The following is a 25,934-nucleotide window of genomic DNA, read 5'->3' as shown; positions in this document are numbered from 1 at the left end:
AACAGCAGGCTGCGACGCCCACACAGACGAGCCAAACACTCACAGAACAGGATACTTTTAATCACAGAAGAGAAGCTGAAAATGGTGAAATATGGATTTATAGAGCTATAGATTACAATGAGGTTTACTATAAATGTCAAATATTAAACTTATGATTGTTTATTTCTGTTGCGTCACGGACACACCCACACCTATACTCACACGCGAGCCAAGAGATCCGGCACGGCCAAATGCATTTCAGAAAAGTGCCAGTGGACACATACCGTAATATTTTTAAAAGCAGTCTGCTTGGTTTTAAACAACTGTGACCATGAATCTGATTTCAATTACTGGAATGAGTGATCAAATACATTTGGCAATATAGTGTAGCTCTAGAAATACACAGTGCGGTCTAAACTGAACTCCCAGAATGCACAGCAGTCCTACTATTTACCAGCCTTGCTCAATCGTAACATCCTCACACTGGCAAAGTGGAGCCAGCCACTTTCAGTAGTGTCACAGTGAGGTATGAACTTGGCTTTCACAATGGCTGTTTACTTCAGACATGCTACTTAGCCTGGGGTCAGATGGTACGTTGGCAACCCACCCACTCTTTCACTCACTCTCACATCCATAAACCACCCACATTCCAGACAAATGCATCAAGCAATGCACAATTCTGTTTTATGGGTATGCAGACTTTTCTCCTTCAGTGCTCAGGAACACTAGATGAACTAGATTAATGCATTTTAATTTGGCCCTCTCTCTCTCTCTCTCTCTCTCTCTCTCTCTCAGTCACTCACTCTCTTCTTCTCTCCCTCGTCTGACTCACTTATGAGGAGAACAGTCATGGCGCTTCTCGCATGTGGGTGCGAAGACCTTCAAGGCAGACGCTTCGCCCTGTGAGAGAGACTGACTCTCACCACATCGCTTTCACTGTGTGGGAATAGGTGCCACACAAACACATCACACTTTCTTCTCATCCTTCTCTACACCTTTTTTTTTCTCCACACAAATGGGTGGAAAAGCAATTAGCTTAAATTTGTGTCTGATTTAACTGAAGCATCCAAAGATTCAGTCACGAATCCCAGACATCACCAGCTGTTCAATGAGACTCAGTTGTGCTCTTTAAAGGTATAATTTGCAAAGAAATACATAATTGTCTATTTTGTCCCATGAGGAGCTGATCAGGCAAGTCATGTTCTGCTTTCAAAGTTGAACTCACTTTGCACTGAAGCTCTGCCGCTAAACTGGCTAAATCCGAAACTCTGTCTTGTCCTCGGTTGCTCTGCCCACACATGAACGTAACGTCTGATAACTGTAGTCCTCTGAAGTTGTGAGTCACTACAGTGCCCTCCATAATTATTGGCACCCCTGGTTAAGATGTGTTCTTTAGCTTCTCATAAATTGAGTTTTGTTCAAAATAATATAGGACCACGATGGGAAAAAAAAGTAAAGTCCAACCTTTAACTCAAGTAAATTTTAAGGGGGAAATAAAATCCCTGACTAAGAAATAATTATTCTTCATAAAATCACCTGTTCCACAATTATTGGCACCCCTAACAATTCTTAGGAAATAAATTTAATAAAAGTATTTCTGTCACTTCTACAGTAGTTTACGAAGTTGATCAGAGTATGTAGGAACATTTAATTAGTAATTCACAACTTCCTGTTTCCCTGGGGTATAAATATGACGTGACACAGAGGCCATTTATCTTCAACATGGGAAAGACAAAGGAACATACCATTCAAGTGAGGCAGATGTGTGTTGACCTTCACAAGTCAGGCAATGGCTACAAGAAAATCGCTACTCGCCTACACCTGTCCATATCTACTGTCAGAGGAATTATTAAGAAGTTTAAAACAACTGGAACAGTGGTAAACAAGCCTGGACGAGGACGCAAGTTTATTTTGCCACCACGCACAGTGAGGAGGATGATAAGAGAAATAAAAAGTTCTCCAAAGCTCACTGTTACAGAATTGCAACAAATGGTAGCTTCTTGGGGTCACAAAGTCTCCAAAACAACCATCAGGCGCTATCTACATGCCAACAAGCTGTTTGGGAGGCATGCACGGAAGAAACCATTTCTCACTCACAATCATAAACGCAAATGTTTGGAGTTTGCTAAGCGGTACTATGACTTCAACTGGGACCGTGTGCTTTGGTCAGATGAAACAAAGATAGAGCTTTTTGGCAACAAATGCTCTAAGTGGGTCTGGCGTAACACAAGAGCTGAGTATGCAGAAAAGCACCTCATGCCCACTGTGAAATACGGCGGGGGATCAGTGATGCTGTGGGCCTGTTTCTCTTCTAAAGGCCCTGGGAACCTTGTTAGGGTGCATGGCATCATGAATGCTCTAAAATACCAGGACATTTTAAAACAAAATCTGGTGGCTTCTGCCCGAAAGCTGAAGATGGGTCGTCACTGGGTCTTTCAGCAAGATAATGACCCTAAACATGTGGCCAAATCTACACAGAAATGGTTCACCGCACACAGAATCAAGCTCCTCCCATGGCCATCTCAGTCCCCAGACCTCAACCCCACTGAAAACCTGTGGGGTGAGCTGAAGAGGAGAGTGCAGAGGAGAGGACCCAGGTCGTTGGATGATTTAGAGAGAATGTGCAAAGAGGAATGGTCAAAGATCCCTCTTTCTGTATTCTCCCATCTTGTGAAACATTACAGGAGAAGATTAGGTGCTGTTTTGTTGGCAAAAGGGGGTTGTACAAAGTATTAACATCAGGGGTGCTAATAATTGTGGCACACATGATTTGATGTTAAATAATTATTTCTTAATGTGGGATTTTTTTCCTACTGAATAAATTCACTTGAGTTAAAGGTTGTATTTTACTCTTTTTTTCCATCGTGGTCCTATATTATTTTGAACAAAACTCAATTTATGAGAAGCTAAAGAGCACATCTTAACCAGGGGTGCCAATAATTATGGAGGGCACTGTATGTGGTTGCTGTCATATTAGGAACTCTAGGGGCTGAGCTAGATTTCCTTTCCACTGAAATTATTAGAATTTTTGAAAACAGCTGCAGTCCTGCCCTGTGTTAAACAAACATGTTCCAAAATAAGAGACCACTTAAAAATTTGAGTTTCTTTGATTTTACCAAATAAAAAAAACTTCTGAAATATAATCAAGAGAAAGATCATCATTCCAAGCTGAACTGCTTGAATTTTTGCACCAGGAGTGGCATAAAGTTATCCAAAAGCAGTGTGTAAGACTGGTGGAGAAGAACATGCCAAGATGCATGAAGAAAACTGTGATTTGAACAGGGTTTCTCCACTAAACTGAACTCTGAATTATAAATGTGTCATTAGTTTACCAGACACAGCTGGTCACAATCATTACCACCCAACTGCTCTGTCCACTGTGGTGGGCAATGCCTTCTATGACGTATTCCCAGTACACCTTAAACTGTGGTACACTAAAGCAGGGTTACACAATACATTTCTACCTTTGTGCAACAAGCAATAAGTGCAATAAGCTGTAAATCTGATGCATCACTGGACTATTCTTTTAAATTCTTAAGTGCTAAATGCTATCTTCATAAATAAAAAATTATATTCACTCCATTCCCCGAACTGGGATTAATTTTAGGCATGTTCTTACAAACCAGTTTCAGATGCATCAGTTGCAAGACAGATACAAGATAAGGCCTCTGAAAGGCTTTTTAATACAACAACCCCTAGATCACTCTCTGCAATCAAAACCAACGGTATCGATCCGTCAGGAGGGCTCCTGTGATTCAGCAGTAATGGAGGTGTGTGAGTGAAAGGCTGGCGCGTGCTCCTGGATGACATTGATACAAGGAGGCAGATGGCAGGCTGCGTGTGTGTGTGTGTATGTGTGTGAGCTGTGCACCAGTGAAATAGACTGCACTCTGCCAACGTGACCTCCGCTAGTTGCACGTGCAACGACACTGGACCACCACATCTCTCTCCCTCCCACTCGCAGACACAAACTGACCTGCTCACAAATGAGACTCATTCAGAGAGACCGGTGCAGAGCCAATGTGATGTGCTCATGCAGTCCACTGCTGGGCTGTGGAGGTAACAGGCTGCTTTATAATAGGATCCCTACTGAAATCTCCTCGAAATGTTGTGCACATTTCTGTTATTTAATAGCAGGGCTTGAACAAAAGAGGTAAAATTTAAGTCATGATTTCTCATTTAAAGTGGCAGACCATATTATTTTGTTTCTAAACTGAAAGCAGAAGCATTTCTGAGTGGAGAAGGGACAGATTATTATGATTAATGGTACCAGTGTGCTGAAACGACCATCCCAGCTAGGTAGGGGTGTGACGAAACACTTATATCACGAGATGAGACGAGACGAGACACGATACTGGGTTCACGAGAATGAAACGAAACGAGATTTAAAAATAAAATTTTAAAGAAAACGTCAAAAATTAATATAACGCAAACTTTACAAACTTTTATATAATATTTTATTTCATAAGAAATAGAAATAAGAATAAGAACAAAAAATAAAAATAAAAATTTTCTAGGTCTTATATAGTGCAAAGAATAAGTGCAAACCACAACCAGTCATATTAAGCCTATGGTTTGTAATTTTTTCTCCTAAATCTCTTGTAACTTAACTATGCATACCCATAACCAGTCATATTAAGACTATGCTTGAAGTGCAAACAGAGACAGAATTTTCTTTTTTAAATACAGTACAGAGCTAAGGGATTAGTATGCCTATGTCACGTGTAGGATTTACTTACAGTATTTACATATGGTTTGTGTCTTGTTGGTCACTCTGTTACTGTTTATTGTTTCCACTGGAGCCAAAATGCAGCCAGACATACAACTTAAAAGTAGCAGAAGCATCTTCTATGCAAATGCCCGAATTTTCCTCTTTGCTGAGAGCTGCTCTCACTGCTCAGCCACCGCACTCGCTGCTATTGCTACTGTGTTGCCAGATCCCTCTTAAAAAGTCCACACTAAACTGTTTTTTTTCCCCGCGAGACAGGTTAAAGCTTGACGAGAAATATTGTCACGTTTTAATCTCGCGAGATCTCACGCCAAGAGATCTTGTCACACCCCAACAGCTAGGCCTGATATATTCATTCTAAAAACTGGGGTGTCAGGTCGTTTTACGTGTTCTTCTGGGCACGTCACACGTCTTTACGCACTTATGTCACACATACAGCATCTAAAAGAGGATCCGGCTCAGTTTTACTGAACGCGAGTGGCTGGTGGAGCAATGGAGACTGAAGAAAAGAAAACAATCAGAGCTCAGTAGCTCATTCACTCATAGTAAAAACAAAGTGTAGTTGAAGTGAAGTTTCTGACTGGCCGCGCTCTCTCTCACAATGACTAAACATAACCTGGAATCGGATTCATCCACTCTAAAAAGGAGACTGCATCACACCCGCCCAGTTTAAAATGATTATTCCGCATGCTCAGTGCAATTACCCATTCTCACCAGAGAGGGCCCTAAATCTCAAAACTTACAGACATCAGGGTACCACTTTAAAATTAGACTACCTTTATAAAGGGTTTATAAATGGTTTACAATTAGTCTATTAATGGTTCCTAATTACATTGTAAATGCCTTATAAATCATTAATAATCAGTTATAACACATTCAAACTGGGTAGAAAAGACAACAATGACCTGTTGTTTGCCAAATAGTGAACCCACAAACATCTATATTGTTGCCCTTTCTACGTATGTTTTATAGCTGATTGTTAATGATTTTTAAGGCATTTACAACCTAATTAGTAACCAGTAATAAACTAATTGTTAACCATTTATAAACCCTTTATAAAGGTAGTCTTATTTTAAAGTTTTAAAGTTTTATTTATTTTCTTCCCACAATGTAAACGAATATTGAGGTCATCCAGGCTTTGAAGAAACACATAAGGAATCATGTAGTAATTTAAAAGTGTTAAACAAACCAAAATACTCTGTGATGCATTTAGATGATTCTTATCTGGATTGCAGTTAACATGCGTTTTTGAGGCTGGTTACTCTGATGAAAATCCTGTGCAATAGATGCATCTCTGGATCTTCCTTTTTACTGTGGAAGCGTCCTGATGAGTGCCAGTTTCATTATTAGCTTTTTGCTGTTCATTTTTTTCTGTATTTAGTTGACTAGTTCTTGCCATAATATGGATTAGAACATTACTCAAATAGGGTTATTCACTGTATACCAACTCTACCTCTTCACAACTTTACAACTGATGCTCTCAAACTCATTAAAGATGTAATTTCACTAGAGACCATTAAGTACTTGCTCTTTTTGAAATACAGTAGGTCAGTCCGAGTTGCATGTGCCATTATGACATTTTGGCCAAAACAAAATGCTAAATAAATCATGCTTCTTATGCTGTTAGCAAAATCATCTTCACAGCCATTTGCAATATTTTTTTATATTGCTGTCAACCATTCAGAAAGAGCAGAGGCTCTAATGAGAGCTAAAAAATGTTGTGCCACCCCAACAATGTCCACTAAACGCCTATGAATAGATCTGCCCCAGTTTTGCTCTTCTCCACCTCCTTTCAGACACATTGTTGTGATGTATTTTTAGAGTCTAAGGTTGGACAGAAACCCTGTGCAAATTTTTCTTCAGTTTTGGAGAAAATGTTTTACTGTTTACTCTCAAATGCAAAACGTTCCAGTGCGGTGTGTAGTAGTGGTGCTCCAGGGCTCCAGACTTACATCGTCCCACTGCAATGGGAACAATAAAAATAGCACATAGGACAGGACTGAAGCTCTTTCAAGATGCTCACAAAAAGCACTTTTAAGGAAATTGCCTGCTGAATCAAATATAACTAGGAATTCTCCTCATGCAACACAGCGTCTGTTTACGGATAAAGTCCCACCATTCAACATAGAGACAATTAGCTTGGTGATCATAGTGCAAGAGGAGTGATAGCACGGTGTTAGTGGGAAAAGCCTCAAAATAAAATGACTGTGCTTGGTGGACCGCAATGTCAGTCAACTGGGGAGCTTCAAAAGTGGCAAAGGTAATCAGAAGAATTGTGCCACTTGCTGGATACCTTTATCTAGCAAGTGGCACAGTTCTCCTGATAACTTTTGCCACTGAACTGAGCTTTTAAGATGAGCAGACCGAGTAATGATCTCTTGTGTTCTATATCTTTCCTATGGGTAAAAATAAATTTTAGAACTGAAAATAAAGTATAATTTTGTAATTGTATCACTGTTCTCAATACATGTAATACAGTCACAAAAGTACACAGTCCAAACATATTCAAAACAACTATAAAATAAACAAATAAATTCAATATACATTATGGGACAGACAATTTTCAGTGATTTTAAGACAATCGTGGAGTCTGGAGCCCTGGTCCTACTTTCTCTTTATATTTATTTTCTTTAGCTTATCAAACTCCAGGTTTGAAAACTTATTGTTCTTATGCAATCGAAATGCATTGATATAATATGATCAAATATAAAAAGGTTCAAAACTAAGTCCGATTTTTGAAAGGAGCTTAAATTGATATCATATAAAGACACAAAACATATACACTGTGATCATACAACCTATTACATAATCTGAATCATAATCTGAATCTGAAGACAGTTTCCACATGTTTCTGCTTCACAAACCCTTAATGTATGCTCGTCCCTGACCACCACACACACCGCACACTTAGCCAGTATATTTAGCCAGCGTGTCATTTAAGAATGTTTTCTAGTGAAATGCTGGTCTTGAATTCTTATTTTTTGCAGCTTAGACCAAGTAGGCTGCACTTGTTCTTTTGAGGTAAAGTGAATCATTTTAAAGCATTTTGGAGATATTCAAGCACCTTGTTTCTTATTTGTATTGCAAATTTGTTTTCTTAGCTCTCCTCAGCCTACCGCAAACATCTCATTGTGGCCTACAGAGACAAAATGTTCAGGCACGCCTAGTCTAGACTGTTCAGTTTTCAAAAAGTTACGTGATGTGAGGAGTTGCCCAAAACCTTTAGGACATTTGGATATGTTCCACACAAATTCTGTTTCTTTTTTATGGTGTTAAAGAAATAGAAATAAGAAATAGCATAAGAAATATCATAAGAGCTCACAATGATGCTTCCATCCCAGCATGCTCTGTGGTCATCATATTTAAGTGGGATTAGGGGTGTGCCATATCATATCGTACATGATAATACTGTCAAAATTTTTTATATCGTGAACGATATTATACCCTAAAATATCGTGCCATATTACTCATCCCATTTCCCATTATATATCTACTAGAGACTATATAGAGATTATATCTGTCCAGTATAATTTATTTTACTTTAATCCTGGATTTATGCAGATATTTGGAGTGCATTATTATTATTAGCATCATGATATTCTGAATCATTGACTTCCGTTAGAAATCTGATAAAATTCTTGTATTTTTTAATATCTCACTTATAATAGATGGCCTGGCCTCGTTACTCCACCCCAGGTGATGCTACAGTACAGTACAGTACATAGCACTGTATTTACCCCACATACTTGTACAGCTTTAAAAGCTTGTATAGAGACACTTTTCTACCATCCTCAAATGACATTTGCATTTGGTTTTGTAAGGTCTGCTTTTCCATCAAAATATATATTTGCTCCAATAAATACACACTTACCTTTTTCAAACTGCAGCTTCCTGTATCTCTGCATGATCTCTGTCGCCACCATGCACTCAATCTGTGAGACAGAGGGAAGCACAGGAAGGTATATAACAAACAGAAGTTCGCTGATGAAGCAAAGATGCAACACGGCAATATAAACAGGCTCTGTACGCAGGCACAGAGGGGCATATGGTAAGGTTAGTAAACCACCTGGTCAACCGTACAAAGCTACATGTGTACTCTGCCTTCATAACACAGTGCTGGACAGACAGTGCTTCATTGTAAGCAAATCTCAGGAATCTCCCTAACACACTCACACGCACACAACACACACACACACACACTTGGCCGAAAGCACAGAGGGCTCTGTCCTCAGAATGACCTCAGAGTGAGAGCATGTAGACTGAGCAGACCATCCAGTCAGCAGTGTCTAACGCTGTATATCACAAGCTCTACAGCGCTAATGCTGCACTGTGGTCAGTTTTAGCCCTTTAAATGCGACTATAGGTAGAAATAGCTGCTGTTCAACTGGGAGTGTGTGAGAGAGAGAGAGAGAGAAAGAGAGCATAAACTTCAGCATTAATAAAAAGAAATTACCTTCCTAACTCAACAATAAGTGTTGCAGTATAATATCGCTAAATATAACTGCTAATGTGTCACCAAGCTCTGTCAATTTTGTCACGTGATTAATTTGCATACAACAAAAAAAACAATATTACTAAAGTTTTCAGATTGACTGCATGCATTAACTCGTCAATTTTAAGAGTCCTACATATGATATATACAGTTCTGGAAAAAATAAATAAGAGACCACCTAAAAATTATGAGTTTCTTTGATTTTACCACATTAAAAACCTCTGGAATATAATTAAAAAGAAAGCCGGATGATCACAAGTCAAAAGTCATCAAACCAAGTGGAACTGCTTGAATTTTTGCACCAGGAGTGGCATAAAGTTATCCAAAAGCAGTGTGTAAGACTGGTGGAGGAAAACATGGCAAGATGCATAAAAACTGTGATTAAAAATTTCACCAAATATTGATTTCTGAACTCTTTAAACTTTATGAATATGAACTTGTTTTCTTTGCATTATTTAAGGTCTAAAGTCATTTCTCATTTTCTGCCAAAAAGAAAATGCTCTAAATGACAATATTTTTATTTGAAATTTGGGAGAAATGTTGTCCATAGTTTATATAAAACAACAATGTTCATTTTACTCAAACATATATCTATAAATAGCTAAATCAGAAAAACTGATTCAGAAATTGAAGTGGTCTGTTTTTTTTCTTTCCAGAGCTGTATGTATATAACCAGTACTTTCACTTATGATATTTGATAAATTAATTCAGTCTTATGTACTACTTCATATTATAGAAATAAAACTGGGCCAGTTTGATAAATCTGGACTTTGGGATGAGCCTCAGACGAATCTCAAACATTCTCAGAGAATATAAAAACAGACAAGAAAAGGGAAATACAGAGCTTTCAACAGAACTGTGATGTAGTGTCACATCAAAGTAAAACGATGTGGCAGAGGTAACATAAAAGTATGCACAATGGGAGCTAGGACTCAGCCTGCTAAAATATTCATTAAATCATCTCAAACAGCACTACCCATAATTCAGTGTTCACCAGCTGAGGGTCTGACTCTGACTGGTGGAGTTGTGGAGTATACACAAAGTGGTTTAAATATCAAGATGGCAAAAAAAAACGACCGGATAAAGAACTGAATAAATAAACTTTAAAAGAGTCTCTATTGAGATTCTAAACCACTTGTTCATAGCAAAGCTTCCTCTAAACTGAGACTCCAGCTGTGAAACACTGAATTATGGGTAGTGTAGTTGAAGTTCATTATTAAAGGGGCACATATTCTTTATTTCAGCAGGCTCCCCACAGTCTATTATAATCACCATCACAGATCTGAAGCCACATGTGATGCTGTTGTTAAACATTCAAATGTGCTCTAAATGTTGTATTCCACATCACTTTATTAATGGGCCAAGTCATTAAAACTTTTTAAATGGTTACCATATCTCATGAAATCTTTTATGGAATTTTTTTATTGGGTTGCAAATAAACTTTAGTACATGGGAAAAAAAGTTTCCTGTAATAATCTTTTTTTTACTGTGCCTTATTATATTATACACATTCTACAGACTTTATTAGAAAGAATTCTGGGTATTGTCTCGTTAGGCTTAACAGTCTCAATTCTTTATGGCATGGATTCCACAAGATGTTGGAAACATTCTCTTCTAGGTCAAGCTGACATGATTGCCCCACACAATTCCTGTTAATTTTTCAGAGCAATTTCATGTTGTGAATGTCCTGCTGTAGCACATCCAAAAGATGTATGGTAAGGTCACTAAAAACAATAAACTACTAGTCATATTTATGAAATCAGTCTGAGATGGGGTAGCTACCTAAGTTAAGTAAAGCTAAGCTACGTAAACAAAACTGTAATAAAAAAGACTTTCAAACAAGCCAAACAAGTGCTGGATGTTAATCTACACAGATATCTCTCCTAAAAACTGTTTATTTGGGTGAGTAAAGCACTTCCCTTTATTTACAGTAAGCTTAGATTCCCGAATTTCTCCAGCACTAAGGCTGTAGCATTAGCATTAACGGCCAACAGCTGAGCGGCTAAAGAGCTAGCTAGAGATGTCTCATATGATTAGGTAGGTGTACTGCATTTGACAGAAACACTGATTGCAAAAGAGGCACTGGCGAAAGGTAACATATCTAGTGTGGACGCTACTTCAAGCCTACTGTGTAAAAGTGTTTTTGTACTCCTGTAAATTTACAGTAGCCTTTTTGCCAGCTTGAAGTCGGCTCATCAGCAGAACTGCGATTCACTACACAATTTTTATTCCCACCAAGTAGCATACAGATGTTCCTACTAAAGTTTGGTAAGTCTATGCCGTTTGCTGTTTCTTTGCAAATGAAAAAAAAAAAAAAACTGTGCTAAATACACTGGCTTTATCACTGCATTGCACTGCACTGCACTGAACACCTCTCATTAACCTTCAATCACCATAACAATTATTATTTTTAACCGATCATCAAAAAACATTAGGGTACACAGGGCAATAAAGCTCTAATACAGTAGCTCTATTATTCCTTCATCATCACATAACTTCTGGTCAAACTTTTTAATGTGAAAATACTCTAAATCATACAGAACCGAAAGGAGACAAGGAAAGGTGACCAAGTATGAAAACTGCCACACTGAAAATAATTACTTGTAGGCGATATATCAGCTACGAGGTCTGGGTTTAAAAAATGTCTTTCTCCCAAACTTCAGTAACAGTATGACTATTTTATGCTCTCCCAGGAGAAGCGTGAAAAGTTCACAGTAGAGTGTACGTCTGAAGAGAAGCCAGCAGCGCTCAAAACCAACATCTCCAGCAGAAAGCCCAATATTCTGGGCAATAAATCTTTAGCTTTAGCTCTGAGGTGAAAATATTTTTGGAGGAAGTGGGAGTAGTGTCTTCCGCTTCCACATGGCCAAGACTGAAGCTGGGTGTCTGCCACGGAGGATTTCTAAGCAACAAAAATACATTTTTTAATCACGGACTGGCAAAACAGCTTGCCTAAAAAGGAGTGTGTGATTCCAGGAAAAAAAAGGTTCTGACAACTGTGACTGTTTTAAAATAATAATAATAAAAAAAGAATAAATGAATCAGAGTAAAAACTTCATTATTTCAAACAAATGAACTGTTTTGTTACCTCATTTTCTTGTAAGTGCCCTCGTTTTGGGCATGCAGAATCTGGGCAGCTAATAGCGGTTTCAAGGCCTTCTTTGATGAGAAGTTCCACATACTGCTTCAGGCACTGCAAAAAAGACAAATTAGAGCTCAGAGGTGAACTCGTGACAGCCTGACATCCAAAGAATTTGCCTTAGCTTTCTTTCTGCATATAATATGCAGTTTAAAGTCCTACACTCTCTCCCTTAAGAATAAAGGTTTTTTTTTTTGAGTGATGCCATTAAAGAACCATGTCTGCATAGCAGAGTTGTGTGAGGGTAAAGAACCTTTAGTAAATGCAATAGTTTGCTACCAATTTAAAGATTCATTACACCTCTCTGTTACAAACGTGGTTCTTCATGGAACCTCAAGTAGTTCTTCCCATAGGAGGGCAATATGTCATTATTTTTTGTATTGTGATATACAATATACATTTCTGGGTATGTTGTGGACATTAGCAATATTTATAGGCGATTAAACAACTACTGCATCAATAAAAAGAACATAATTAGTCCTGTTTAAGTGCAACATCTCTGCCATCTTGTCTATTGCGATACACTAGCAGCTCTGCAACAGTAGTTATCAGATCCACTCTACTGACTGGATTACCTGTCTGGTTTCTAGAGTTTTTACTGAACTGCTTTTAAAAAAATTGCTTTAGCTACAGTGCACCAGTGGGCTGAAATCACTACAAGAATCCCTGTAACTCAGCTCACTAATGTCACTCAGGAATTTTACATTTTCATCTTTTTTATTTGAGCTTGTTATTTTTATTATTCTAATTATTATCTCTTAATTTGACTCCTTTAAATTTTAGCCCATCCTTTAATTAAATCGTAACCTTTTGTGTTAAATCTTTTTTAATGCTTTTTTCTATTTAAGTTTCGATGTTTTGTTTATGAAACTCTTTTTTTTTTTACCTGATTAAAAAATTTGCTTTTAATTTAATTTTTATTCTTCAGTCCCTTAAGTTGTACATTTTTGGCATGCCAATATCCACCAGATTACAGATAGTGACTACCAAATACCATTTGTTACTGTAATTATTGCTTTACAGATAATATATATAATTTTATGATAATTAATGTATTTACTAATATCACACTGTTTTATTACTTTCAATATCATGCAGCCTTTGATGTCATGATATTTTTATTTTTACTATAGTGCCCAACATTATTCTTCCATGGCATCTTCCACAGCTCAAAGAACCACTTGAGACACCATTTATTTTTAGGAGTGCATTACATGTAATCTGAGCTCATTCAAAATAAAACCCCATTAGAAAGTATTCACAGTTGGAATTGCATAGACACTTATTTCTACAATAATAACTCAGTTAGAACAGAACTGAAGGACTGCTCCAAAACAGCCACGCACAAATCCACAGTAACAGCATTTGAACAGCATGCAAACAAACAAGCTATTATGCACCAGCACAATGACAGAAGTGTATGGGTGAATAAGTATTGCCTCATTATCTTAACAACAGATATATAATTCATATATTATTTTGCTTCTCTGACCAAACATGCATCTTATTATCTGAAAATTGTCCACAAACAAAACAGCGTTTCAGCTTCCAGACAACATGTGGAATCGCTGCCTGAGAAAAACTATTCCACGCTGCTGCCCTAAGAAACAAAGCCAGCCTGTCCCTGAATAGCCCACACTACTGAACAAGGCTCTAAAGTGCATGAGAGGACAAATACTACACCCAGGGTAGAACTTTTCCTTGGCCAAGAATCCAGTTTCCCTGCCTTTAGCCACTACAGCAGGAGCAGAAGCATGAAACAGGTCTCAGATCAGATCAAGGCCAAGCCTCACCAACAGTGTACACCACAGGGGGCATGAGAGAACAGAAGCTGCTTCCAATGTTTATTCCTGGGTACTGAATCACACTCAACCATGTTGGCATAACAAACAGTCCATTTGTCCTGTAAATGTTGTTTCTGTCATAGCAAACAGTGCTGTTATACTTGGGCACACTTCAGAATGAGCCAGGAGAACTACTGTAGGCTTCAGTGCAGCAATCTTTTGAGCTTATTTTAAGATCTAGCTTGTGAATCTTAAAAAAAGAAGATGGAGTAGAGAAAGCACGGAATAAAACTGAAATAAAAACAAGATTTAATACAATAGATCAATTTCTCCCTTAAGTTAGAACTCTCCGATAAAAAAAAAAAAGCTAAGGGGCTTTCCAATTGGACAATCATCCTCTCTGGGCTTTAGTTTGTTTGATATCACTGATGTCCTAATTTGGAAAAATGGAAAAAAAACCATAGAGATGCCGAATTAACCACAAGCACTCAAACTCAAAAATAGTTGCCATTGCTGTTATCCAGTGCTATAGGTTTTATTCACATATGTCACCATTGTCTACCAAAATGAGGCTGTGAGGAACGGAAGTAGCATTGGACCGCTGTATACTAGCAATGCCGCCTCACTAAATGCACGTCTTCAGAAGGAAAGAAATTTTATAAAGATTAAACCTTCCATAGTTTCCCCAAAGATCCCGTACTTCACTGTGACTGGATTCACAAAATCAGTAGAGATTGCCATTTCAATTTAAGATGTATGTTTCTCTGCTAGTTAGCTAAAGCTAGCCATAGTAATATTACCCAGTGGTAATATTAGCATCAAAACAAGTGGGGGGTAACCTTAGTCAAGCCATAGCTCTTTAGAGCCTGCTTAGCTAGCTAGCTAGTTAATATGATACCGTGGGGAACCTGGTCTTACAAGTGTGTACACTTGCATGCTTAGCTGGACTGTATTAAACTATGTCATTAATTCTATGTCTAATTTGAAATTACTGATTAATGTGGACACAACAGTAAGTTCAGAGCACTTTACAAAAGAGTGTTTCTTTAACACACTGTTTGGAATGTGATAGATAATGAAGGATGCTGTGCCCACGTTATTTGCATGGACAGATGAGTTCAGAGAAGCCTGTAAGGAAGACTGTGGTTAGATGAACTACAGGGTAACCAAGTTAGTTACTAAGTTAGCTAGTAACTAACTAGCTTGCAAGCTAGCTAACAAACATTTTTGATACAGCAAACACAGGCGATTAACTAGCAATAATAAAGAGCACTGGAGCCTTAGCACTGGAGCCTCGATTCCAATTTATATTTCTGCGTCAAATCTACGCCGTAATCTTTGCGGACCTCCCCAGAAAGCACAGCTGCTGTGATGTGAACAGCTTATTGGTCCGCCAAGCCTTGTGTTCCCTGCACGTTAGCATAAGTACAAACATGCACTGCTGTGTAGGGCACTAGTACAGGCCATGCCGCAAGCAACGCAATGCAGGAGTATAAGTTAGCCTTAGAAAATTACAAATGATTGTTTGACCAATGACACAAATGTACTACACTTTGAACATGCCATCATTGATTTTATCTTGTGAAACTAAGAGACTAGCTCATACTCACCAGAGTGCAGAAGACACATTGGCACTGTGTGATGGTGGTCATCTTCTCCAGAGGGAACTCTCCTAGGCATAGCTTGCAGGAGACCAGTGGGTCCAAAGCCAGGTCCCAGGTGGGCCGGTACCGGGCTGTGGTCATGGCTGCTCACCACGGGGCTGAAACACAGAAGGACTGCTGTTAGCAACTCGGATCGGACAGTTTATTTAATTATTTACTTCGTATCATTTTATTTTTAATTGTTATCCCATTTTCTCCCAATTTACACAGTCAATTACCCAACTCATTCATTAGGACTCCCCCTATCACTAGTAATGCCCCAGCACCAGGAGGGTTCAGAATAGTCTTCTATGATGCATGTGAAGTCAGACACCGCCTCTTTTTGAATTGCTGCAGAGAGACAGCAAGCTAGATAAACCGGATTCTCCGACTATGACTTGATTAACCATGAACTGGTTATTTTCTCGGTTTAGCGTCAAAACGAGTGGGGGGTAACCTTAGTCAAGCCATAGCTCTTTAGAGTAGCCTTGAATAATTTTAGCATCACTGGGCATCTGTAGGAAAACACAGCGACAGTTCCGATACATCAGCTCACAGCTTTCAGCCTTGTGCTGAGCGACATCACCCTTTGAATTGATTTTAGGAGAGAGCGCCATCTACCCACTCGGCAGCAGCCGATGGCAAGCTACATTAACAGGATCCGAACTGGTGATCTCCTGATCATAGTGGCAGCACCTTAGTCTGCTGGATCATTCTGAGTCCTTCAATCGCACAGTTTAATTGACACTAACACAAATAGGAAAAGGATGCTGGCTTGAGGATAACCGCTTTTGTAATGCACGGACACTAACATTACAAACAAAAACACAGACACTTCAAATGTACATTAGACTGGAAATGGGCTCCACTGTTTGTAAGGGAGATGTCTAATGGATGCAATCGTTAAGGGTCAAAGAAGCTTTGCTGCAGGTTTATTATGCAAGCAACAGCAAGTGGGGTCATGAAGTGCTTCCCAAATTGCTTTCAAGAGTTCATCTTTAATGGAATGACACGAGAGCCCTGCCTAAAAACAATCAGTCAGCCGGTCAATCAGTCCCATGCCACAGCTAGTAGGACTCCTGTCTAGCTGCAAAAAAAATGCCTCTGAATCTCCTATGCAGATTGAGGGAAACATAAAAGGGGGAGTAGGAGGAGGATTATTTTTGGCAGGCGTCTCTCCGTGCTTTCCTGTTCCTTATTCCTGAGCGAGAGCTCCAGCACACAGGCTCGCTTGTGTCTGAAGTGTTTACAGGAAACGCTCCTGCGAAAGTCGACGTCACCCAGCGCTGTCAAACCCGCTCCTTCGGCTGCTAAGCAACTGGAAGACGGGCAAGAAAGATGACGCGCTCCGCCGTCTTGGTGAGGTTGCACCTGTACCATGTTCTCCGCAGCACAGCTGGAGACTGAGAGAGCAAATATGCTAGTTATCTCTGAAACTATTACTTTGTCTCTGAGGCAGACACTTCAGCTGTTGAGGAGCAGACGGTAAGCACTGGCTCGATTGACCTGGAGGAAGCTATTGTCAGCTTTGCTCTCAGACTTGCACAGGAAGACAGTGGGAGGCCTGCCAAAGGTGCCAAGAGGCACTTCAGACCAATCAGTGTGAGGAGAAGCAGCATCGACCGACTACTGAAAGGAAGCTTGGCAAGGACATACAGACAAACAAACAGAAGAAGAGCACTGTCTGGAACTATCTATACATGAAATTTAAGAGTGTTGGCAGACACCCTACAAAAAAAAAATACAGCAAACCACTTGGACTGTAAACTCACGGCAATACTGCAAAAGCTGAAGCAGAACAAAGTGTCTGAATGTGGTCACAGGAAGCGGCTGCAGCGCCAAAGACAAATGATGTATGATGTCAGCCTCCTTATATCCTTAAAATCTCTGTTTATGCAGGTGAAGTTGAAACTGATGAAGCGTTACTTTTTCCAGTATAGGTTTTCAGACTAATGTCTGACATGGGTTACAATAAAAAGGTTGCTAACAACCTAAATACAAAAATAGTCGTAAGAAATTTTTGACTTTTGGTTCAAATCCTGTTCATGCAGCTTGCCATCAGCTACCAGAGCCCTGAGACTTGCTCTCTCTGGGTGGTTAGTTGGCGCTCTTTCCCCACATCACTCCTAGGGTGATGTCCACAGCATAAGGTGTCTGTGAGCTGATTTATCGGAACCAAGTCACTGTGCTTACCTCCTAGCGTGCTGTGATGCTATTCAGCAATGTTGCATCAGCAGCAGTTCAAAAAGAGGCAGTGTCTGACTTCACATGTGTGTTGAGGCATCACTAGTGACAGGAGGAGTCCTAATGAGTGGGTTGGGTAATTGGCTGTGTAAATTGGGGGAGAAAACGAAAAAAAAATAGAAATAAAATTTCGGATTTGGGCCATTGGGCCATTTAGAGCATTGACCATTTGTCTTGTTTTAATATCATTACTTGCAAGAACTGACTGTTTCATAACTTGCTACCTAATAACTCCTACTACGTAAGAGGTGACACAGTAGGTGAAGATGAAAAATGTTCTGCACTTCACCTGTCAGTTGTGTTAACGCTTTCTATGTTATGGCTGATTAGTGTATATTTGCATTATGTACCTGCCTAGGTAGGCAAACATAGTGTTAGAGGAGTCTTGCATAAGAAGTCCCACTGGTGTATCAAGACAGGACAAAAAATAATGAATGCATGATTATGTCAACATTATCATGTCCAAAACAGTAAAAAAAAAAAAATAGGCTGAATCAAATCAACACATCAGTTTAATATTCAGTGCTAATAGGATGCACAAGCATTATGTAAAATCCCCTGATGAATCAGGTATCAGGAATTTCTGTCTGTGCTTGCTTTGGTGGCGTCAAGCTTCTAAGTGCATTCAAATGCTCTGAAATTCCATCATCCGACTGCATCCTGACTGCAGGTTAAAGTGGTTCAAATCCAATCTTCATCACAGATCAATCCCCAGGCGTGTCCAATTTTACCCAGAAAGGGCTGGAGAGGTAGCAGGTTTTCATTGCAGCAAAGCAGGAGTCACTCGTTTGAAGAACCCGGCTGAGTAAATCCAGTGGAATATGGTATGTGTGCTCTGGATGTGTGGATTGAAAACCTGTAACCACACAAGCCCTCGATCTGCGAATAAGACTGAATAAAGGGCTTGGCAGTTTTATCAAAACTAATTAAAAAAAAAAAACTTTTAAAGAACTATAAAACAATGTTGTCTATCCATGTTGGTTATTTAATATTTTTTTGTTTTGTTAAAATAGAGCATATTTTTTAAAGATTTTTCCAAGACTGTGACTGACACTTAACATTATGTTGTAAGTGGAAAAAGGATATGTTTGTGCATCACAGATAGCACAAACACTTAACACTGTGTTCTTAGCAAAAACAGGCTGTGTCTGTGCATTGCAGACAGCACAAACACTTAGCAATGTTTTGCTAGAGAAAATAGGCACAAACACTTAACACTTTGTTGTTAGCAGAAAAAGGATGTGTTTGTGCTTTACAAACAGCACAAACATTTAGTGCTGTGTTGGAGCCGGGAAAAAGACTGTCTTTGTGCATGACAGACAGCACAAACAAGTAACAATGCGTCGCCTAGTGTTTGTGCTGTCTGTAATGCACAAACACAGCCTATTTCTGCTAACAAAACAGTGCTAAGTGTTAGTGCTATCTGTGATGCACAAACACAGCCTATTTCCACTAGCTGTGTTTGTGCATCACAGACAGAACAAACATTTAGCACTGTGTTGCTACTGGAAAAAAGACTGTGTTTGTACATCACAGACAGCACAAACACTTAGCGCTGTGTTGCTAGCAGAAATAGGCAGTGCTTGTGCATTACAGATAGTACAAACACTTAGCGCTGTGTTGCTAGCAGAAATAGGCAGTGCTTGTGCATTACAGATAGTACAAACACTTAGTGCTCTGTTGCTAGTGGAAAAAGGCTGTGTTTGTGCATCACAGACATGGTCTTTTATGAAATGTACAGTTGGGTCAATGTTCTTTAAGCACTGATGATATCCTCAATATTCTTATTAATACATACTATCGATACAAATAAGAAAATGTATGACGATACACTAAAATATTGATTATATTATATTACCCAGATCCACAATAAAATCTCTAATCATCTTAAACAAATGCATTTGTTGGAATAGAAGACTATGCGAATGATCAAACAAAACAATTGGATTAGGGCCACTTTTACCCATAGAGTGAATAAAGCCTAATAGATACAAGCCTCAATACCACAGACACACTGCTGAAAACTGTATCCTCCGTCACTACGGCTGCTCAATATCCTGTTTAATGGTATTAGATATTGGCTTTTGCCACACAATAATGCTGAAAGCTGCAATATGCAAAAAAGGCTAAAAACCAAGTGCAGTGCTATTTCTTGTCCAATCAAGTGCACATATGTAGAGTCCTTTGATAAATCATGGTATCATACAAATCCATGGATAAACACACAACATAAATAATATGACATTTATTCAAAAGAGTGTTTTAATATGGTGCAATATGTCGCAACCAAAATGCACCATCTATATTTTCTCACTACGTAGCTCTACTGAGTGCTGAGTCAAAACAGAGAGCCCAGATTTGATTTAGCATGCAGGGCTCGCAGTCTTACGTCACCCCTCAGACTCTCCTCGTTCTGCCACATCCTGCCGCTCTTTACCACTTCATCTCTCCCTGACACGTTCCTCCCCAACCTTGGCTAGCAGCTTTATCAGTCTCTCTGAGCACCTCACACAACATTCTCACATGTCTGCAGCCTCGTCAGGCATGTAGATAAAGCTTGGGCTGTCAGAAATGCAGATAATTTGCTTTGATCTTGAAACTTTTACTATCATTAAATGTTGTTAGCATTATAATATTTAGCTTGAATGTTATAAAATCCCATGCACTTGCACACCTGGATAATATAATACTAAAATTATAAATCATTTATCCCTATTTATCAAACATTAGATAATTATCTGCCCCACATGCTAATCCCCAGACGCGAAGCTCACACAGGTTGCCAGATTGACAGACAGTGGCTAATCAGTGAATTTATATTCTGTCTGTCTCTACTATGCTAGTGGTGGTAATAAATAACCCAGCTATGGTTAGCAACTTTACTGAAGTTCAGTGATTACCTGTTCCGCAGATAAATAGCCAGCTCACCCGTTTCTATTTTTGCAGCACACCGTTTGCATGCTGTTGTCTATAACTGGCAACCCTGAGATTCGAAAGCAAAATCCTACACAGATTTCTATGATGTACTGCACAGTTAAAATGAAAAATACTATCTAAAGCTCTGCTGACAAGAGCTGCTTAAACTCAGCATGTTCCCTTAATATCTGATGATGCATCCTGATCATGTTATAAATTACTATTATAATATAATCCTTAATAACCCATTTATTTATAATCCTTAATTAATTAATTTATGAACCATTTTTGTGAAAGACAGGCCTTTAAAATGTTTAAAGGTTCATTACTAGTTTAGTGGTTCTCCTTTACAAAAATGGCCATAATCTGTGTAGATTTTCATCCAGCACTCGTTTGTATTTTTAAGAACTACGGTTTTGTTTACTTAGCTTAGCTTTACCTGCTGAATTAGAAGGAAAAAAATGGAGACACCCCTGTGCCTAAAAAATATGTTACTTGGATATATATTATATATCCAATTGTCTATATGTAAATAGCAACAACAAAGCTTATAGAATACTATCTTTTACAGTACAATAATTTATGTATAGTATAAGTTGTGTGTGAAACTTAATATTTCTTATTTCTATTTGTATTTATTATTGTGTTTGAGCAAAGTATGTTTTACTAGTGTAAAGAACATGCCACTTACATTTTTCACTCATTTATACCCCTGAGGTACTGTTAGGCTTAAGTAATTCATTATCACTGGATCTTCAATCTTTTGTTTGTTCTAAAAACTGTCTGATAACGATTAACAGCAGATTGATACTCCCATCTCTAATAATGATACTATTCTGACCCTATGTGTGTTTTTGATGGCTTTGAATTGTCTAACCCCCTGGGGAACACTGCTAAGCTGAACAGTAAGGAAATGACTGTAGAAAAAAAAAAAAAGACATTTCATATTTAGCTAAGACTTTGGCCTATAGCGGTAAAAGAGAAATGTAATAACCTCAGCCTGGAGAAACAGGCCATTAAAGAGCACTTTTCATTTCAGAGCTGGAAAAAGAAGGGGAATTCAGAGCCTATGTGGTGCAGTGCAAAATTGATGGTTCTGTGTGTTGCATTATTTACAAGCAGACTTATTAAGCTCTGCAAGATATCAGCGACAACAAAAGTTGCAAAATGTCAAATGCCACAGGGAGACTTTGTCTACATTGAAATTCTAGCGCTGGATCAAATCACAGAGAAAGGAGAAAACAATCACCGATGCAGTGATCATTCTAGCTATGAAATGAAATGCCCAGCTGCAGACTAGCACAAAAATGAAGCATGTCTCAGAGAAGCAATCATTACCTTTTCTATTGGCAATCATGCTACATTCTCATCATCCTCAAAGTAATTTCGTAGAAAAGAATCGAAAAAGAGAGGAAAACTACAACTCTACAAACAAGCAAAGTGTCCCATGACTTTTGCCACGTTCCATGGAAGCTAAGTAACACTGCACTGACCTGCGAGATGTGTGTGGGGCCATTTGTGAGGACAATTCTAGCCAGACAACACTGGTGATAATCATTACCACCCATTGCACTGTCCACTATGTGACTTGAGGAACGTTAATTTCAGCAAAAAATTCAGGAAACAGAAAGTCTTCGCCTCACTCACAAGAAAACAACTCACAACTTATACAGATGTGAGAATTTCCAAGCAACCCCTGAGATAGCACTTCCTGATCAAGTTTCACATTGCTAACACATGGCTCTTGGCAGTGATTATCAGTGTATATCTGATAAAACATTTAAAAAATACGTAAGAAATAAAATAGCAACTGTGTGCAAAACTCTGAGAACAATACTCAGTAACAACCCCTTTAACATCTTTATCTTACAGCTAGCTGTCACACTTGGCTGTGATTCTTCCAAGCAACATTAGAGCAAAATAAAAGACCTTGAAATTAGCTTTACATTTATTGTAAAAATGATTGATGGATTGATTTGATTTTCTTTTACCTTGAATGTAGTTTATTGAAATCTCGCTAAATGAGACGCATCTTGTTTAACTACTCTAACAGGCTGCAGGAACATTGAGTTAGAGGAAAAAATAGAACTTGTCACGAACGTTTGCTTAATTAATCTACCTCTTGTTTTGGGACAGCTGGTGCAGTGGTCACATTTAAGGTGGAATTTAAGGTGGAAGGGGAACTTTCACCTTAAATGTATGTGTTAATGTACGTGCTTCTATACTTGTGATGACTTGGTCTGCTAGTGCTAACCAGGGGTTTTCTACACAAAATTTGGCTAGTGAAGGCATTTGTTTGCCTAACTAATCGTTTTTTTAATGATTCAACTACGTATATAATTGATTTTAATCAATTATTAAATTTATTGCTGCATCCCTAATCATAATATTCTATTATTAATTGTTAAAAAGAGTGAAATACAGAAGGAAGTTGTGGACAAATTGCTAATATGATTTATGTGCATTGGGGGAAAAAAAAAAAGCATTAAACTTTCCATTAGGGGTGTGCCATATCGTATCATACGCAATAATATCGCCAACATTTTTGAATATCGTGAACGATATTATACCCTAAAGATATCATGCCATATCACCCACCCCTAATGATCACATCAGGGTACTATTTTTTTTTTTTTTCTGTTTTTAGCAAAAGAAAAATTTACACTGTTCTCATTTTCCATTATATATATATATATATACTAGAGACAGATTATATCTGTCCAGTATCATTTATTTTATTTTAATCCTGGATATAAGGGGATATTTGGAGTGCATTATTAGTATCATGACATTCTGGATCATTGACTTCTGTTACAAATCTGATCAAATTCTTGTATTTTTAATATCTCAGGTAGGGGTGTGACATAAATTGTATGCAATAATAAAATATAATTTTCATTTTGTTGCAGTAGTGTATTCCTGAAAAGAAAAAAAAACATTAATTTATATACCAAGAGTATTGTTATCGCGAAAATACCATGAAATATTGTGATATTATTTTAGGGCCATATCGCCCACCCCTACTTTCCATTTCATTCATCTCATGCATTAACCTTTTTATCACTGATAGCTCTAGTTTCTGCACATTGTCTTTTGCATTCTTGCTTCCAGTTCTACCTTCTAAAAAGTGCTTTATTTGTAAGCAAACCTAGACATACAGACACGTGAGGCACATGAACCACGTGAACCTGCAGCAAGTTGAGTGGAAGATCAGGGTGTACATGCAGAGTACAGAGAATGAGTCAATCAGATTCAATGAAAGGACCAGTCTGGATAATGACCGGATCTGATTCTTTTTACATTTAGTAGTGAAAACTCCCTTAAAAAGCATCACTCTCGTGACCTCCAAGAGACCATGCGAGGACCACCTTGTGGTATCTTCACTAGAAGCCCGAAAATACCAATAAATTGAGTTTATATGAATAACGTCTGTCGGAGATGACGAAGCGTGAAGAAATGGAAGACAGAGTTTGATGTGGTCTTCCGCAAAGTAGGCTAATCTTATAATAGTTGTGACGATTGCATAAGATTCATTTCGCAAGCTTTCTTCAGCTGTTAAATTAAAACACCAACAACAGCTGCAAGGTCATACAGAGAGATGGCTAAAGCAATACTAGGTTGATACCAGAGCAACCAATCACTCCCCACTTTCAGAGACAGCAATAGCTCTGATGCATCCGAACATTAAAGCAATCATAAAAATGGAAATATACTTGTAGATCTTTCAACCATGAGAACTAGTAATGTAGAACAACGGGAGGGAAAGAAAATGCACCTATTGTAGCCTTAACGGCCTAGAAACACCTCCAGTTATACAGGTCTACTTATCATCCTCATTCCCAGCCTATATATAGACTTCTCACTGGAAGTCCAATTAGAGGAGTCTTAAGTCTAATTAGTGCCATCTTCTCTCACTGGTCAGTGCTTCCACTGGCTTGTGCTGGTCGCTCTGCCAGTCTCAAAGTTTTTTTAAATCAGCCTACTGAACTCTCTTCTCCCTGATTCTGTTTAAACCCATACTCAACACTTTCAGAAGTAATAAAGTTCAACCTTGCTGTCCCATTTGTTAAACAGCTACGGAAAACTTAAGCTTTGGAGGCCAAGTAGGCCACGTTTCAGCAGTAAAACAACCACATTATTTAAGTTCTACTCTGGTGCAAGGACTTTTATTTTATTAAAAGAGAGCTGCACTCCTCATAAAGTTTGGCATGCATATCATGTATACTTCACAGTATACAGACAGTCATCCTGCATCAGCAAAAGGTTTATTTCCCATTTTTCATGACTGGAATTGACTGTATTTATGTTCCTTTGGTCGCAAAACTAAACTATCTAAAGGGCAGCAAAAATAAGGAGGATTCTCGCAGCTCGGGAGCCGAAGGTTCGGTTACTGGGAGGGAACCACAGGAAAATCTGCAAACTGTATTATCTAACTGTAACACTGCAGCACTAACAATCAGCTGGTTATAAATGTAGATAACTGATGGTGATTACAGCAGCCCTGTAACAGCTCATGAGAGGAAAATGCTTACTCCCCTTTGTGCTCCGCTCTTAAACTAAACTTAAGTATCCTACAACTTTATACTCTCCTAATATTACAACTTTAATCTCGAAGTGAACCTTTTTTATTTGGATTTAAGAGAGACCCTTAAACGCTGTCGTATATGCGGGATAATTCAACATTCCGATTGGGGATCTAATCAGGTGCAGGTGTTTACAAGGCTATTATGTATCAGATTATTTATTATAAGGGATTACACACCTTATTCAACTGGATAGAAATTGTATTCGGAATGGCTTTAATCAGACTACTGTATTCTGATTGAGGTGTTTACATGGACATGCTCTATTCCGATTGAGCTATTAATCAGATTGTTAATGAAATATTAGGCTGCATGTAAACGTACCCAATGTGGAAGCTTAGTGGAAATCTGAGAAACTCCAAATATGTGATGGTATTTCGCTGACATCCATGATGTCCATGATAACACAATTCTGTGTATTCCTT

General features: G+C 38.5%; 1 protein-coding gene across 3 annotated transcripts in view; it reads right to left on the bottom strand.

Annotated features, from left to right (window-relative positions):
* The window catches only part of rnf144aa (ring finger protein 144aa), a 65,607-nt gene that overhangs the window by 18,031 nt on the left and 21,642 nt on the right, over positions 1 to 25,934 (bottom strand). For all 3 annotated transcript variants that reach the window (XM_022672843.2, XM_007252199.4, XM_015606607.3), the window contains 3 exons: positions 15,734 to 15,885; positions 12,289 to 12,393; positions 8,580 to 8,640 (listed from right to left, as the gene is read on the bottom strand). In XM_022672843.2, the coding sequence (XP_022528564.1) occupies positions 8,580 to 8,640; positions 12,289 to 12,393; positions 15,734 to 15,868 (301 nt within the window). In that variant the 5' untranslated portion in view covers positions 15,869 to 15,885. The remainder of the gene's footprint in view (positions 1 to 8,579; positions 8,641 to 12,288; positions 12,394 to 15,733; positions 15,886 to 25,934) is intronic.

This window comes from Astyanax mexicanus, chromosome 14 (assembly GCF_023375975.1).
Source record: "Astyanax mexicanus isolate ESR-SI-001 chromosome 14, AstMex3_surface, whole genome shotgun sequence".
Lineage (NCBI taxonomy): Eukaryota > Metazoa > Chordata > Actinopteri > Characiformes > Acestrorhamphidae > Astyanax > Astyanax mexicanus.
Note: the sequence above shows the minus strand (reverse complement) of the source record. Positions and strands in the feature narration are given on the sequence as shown.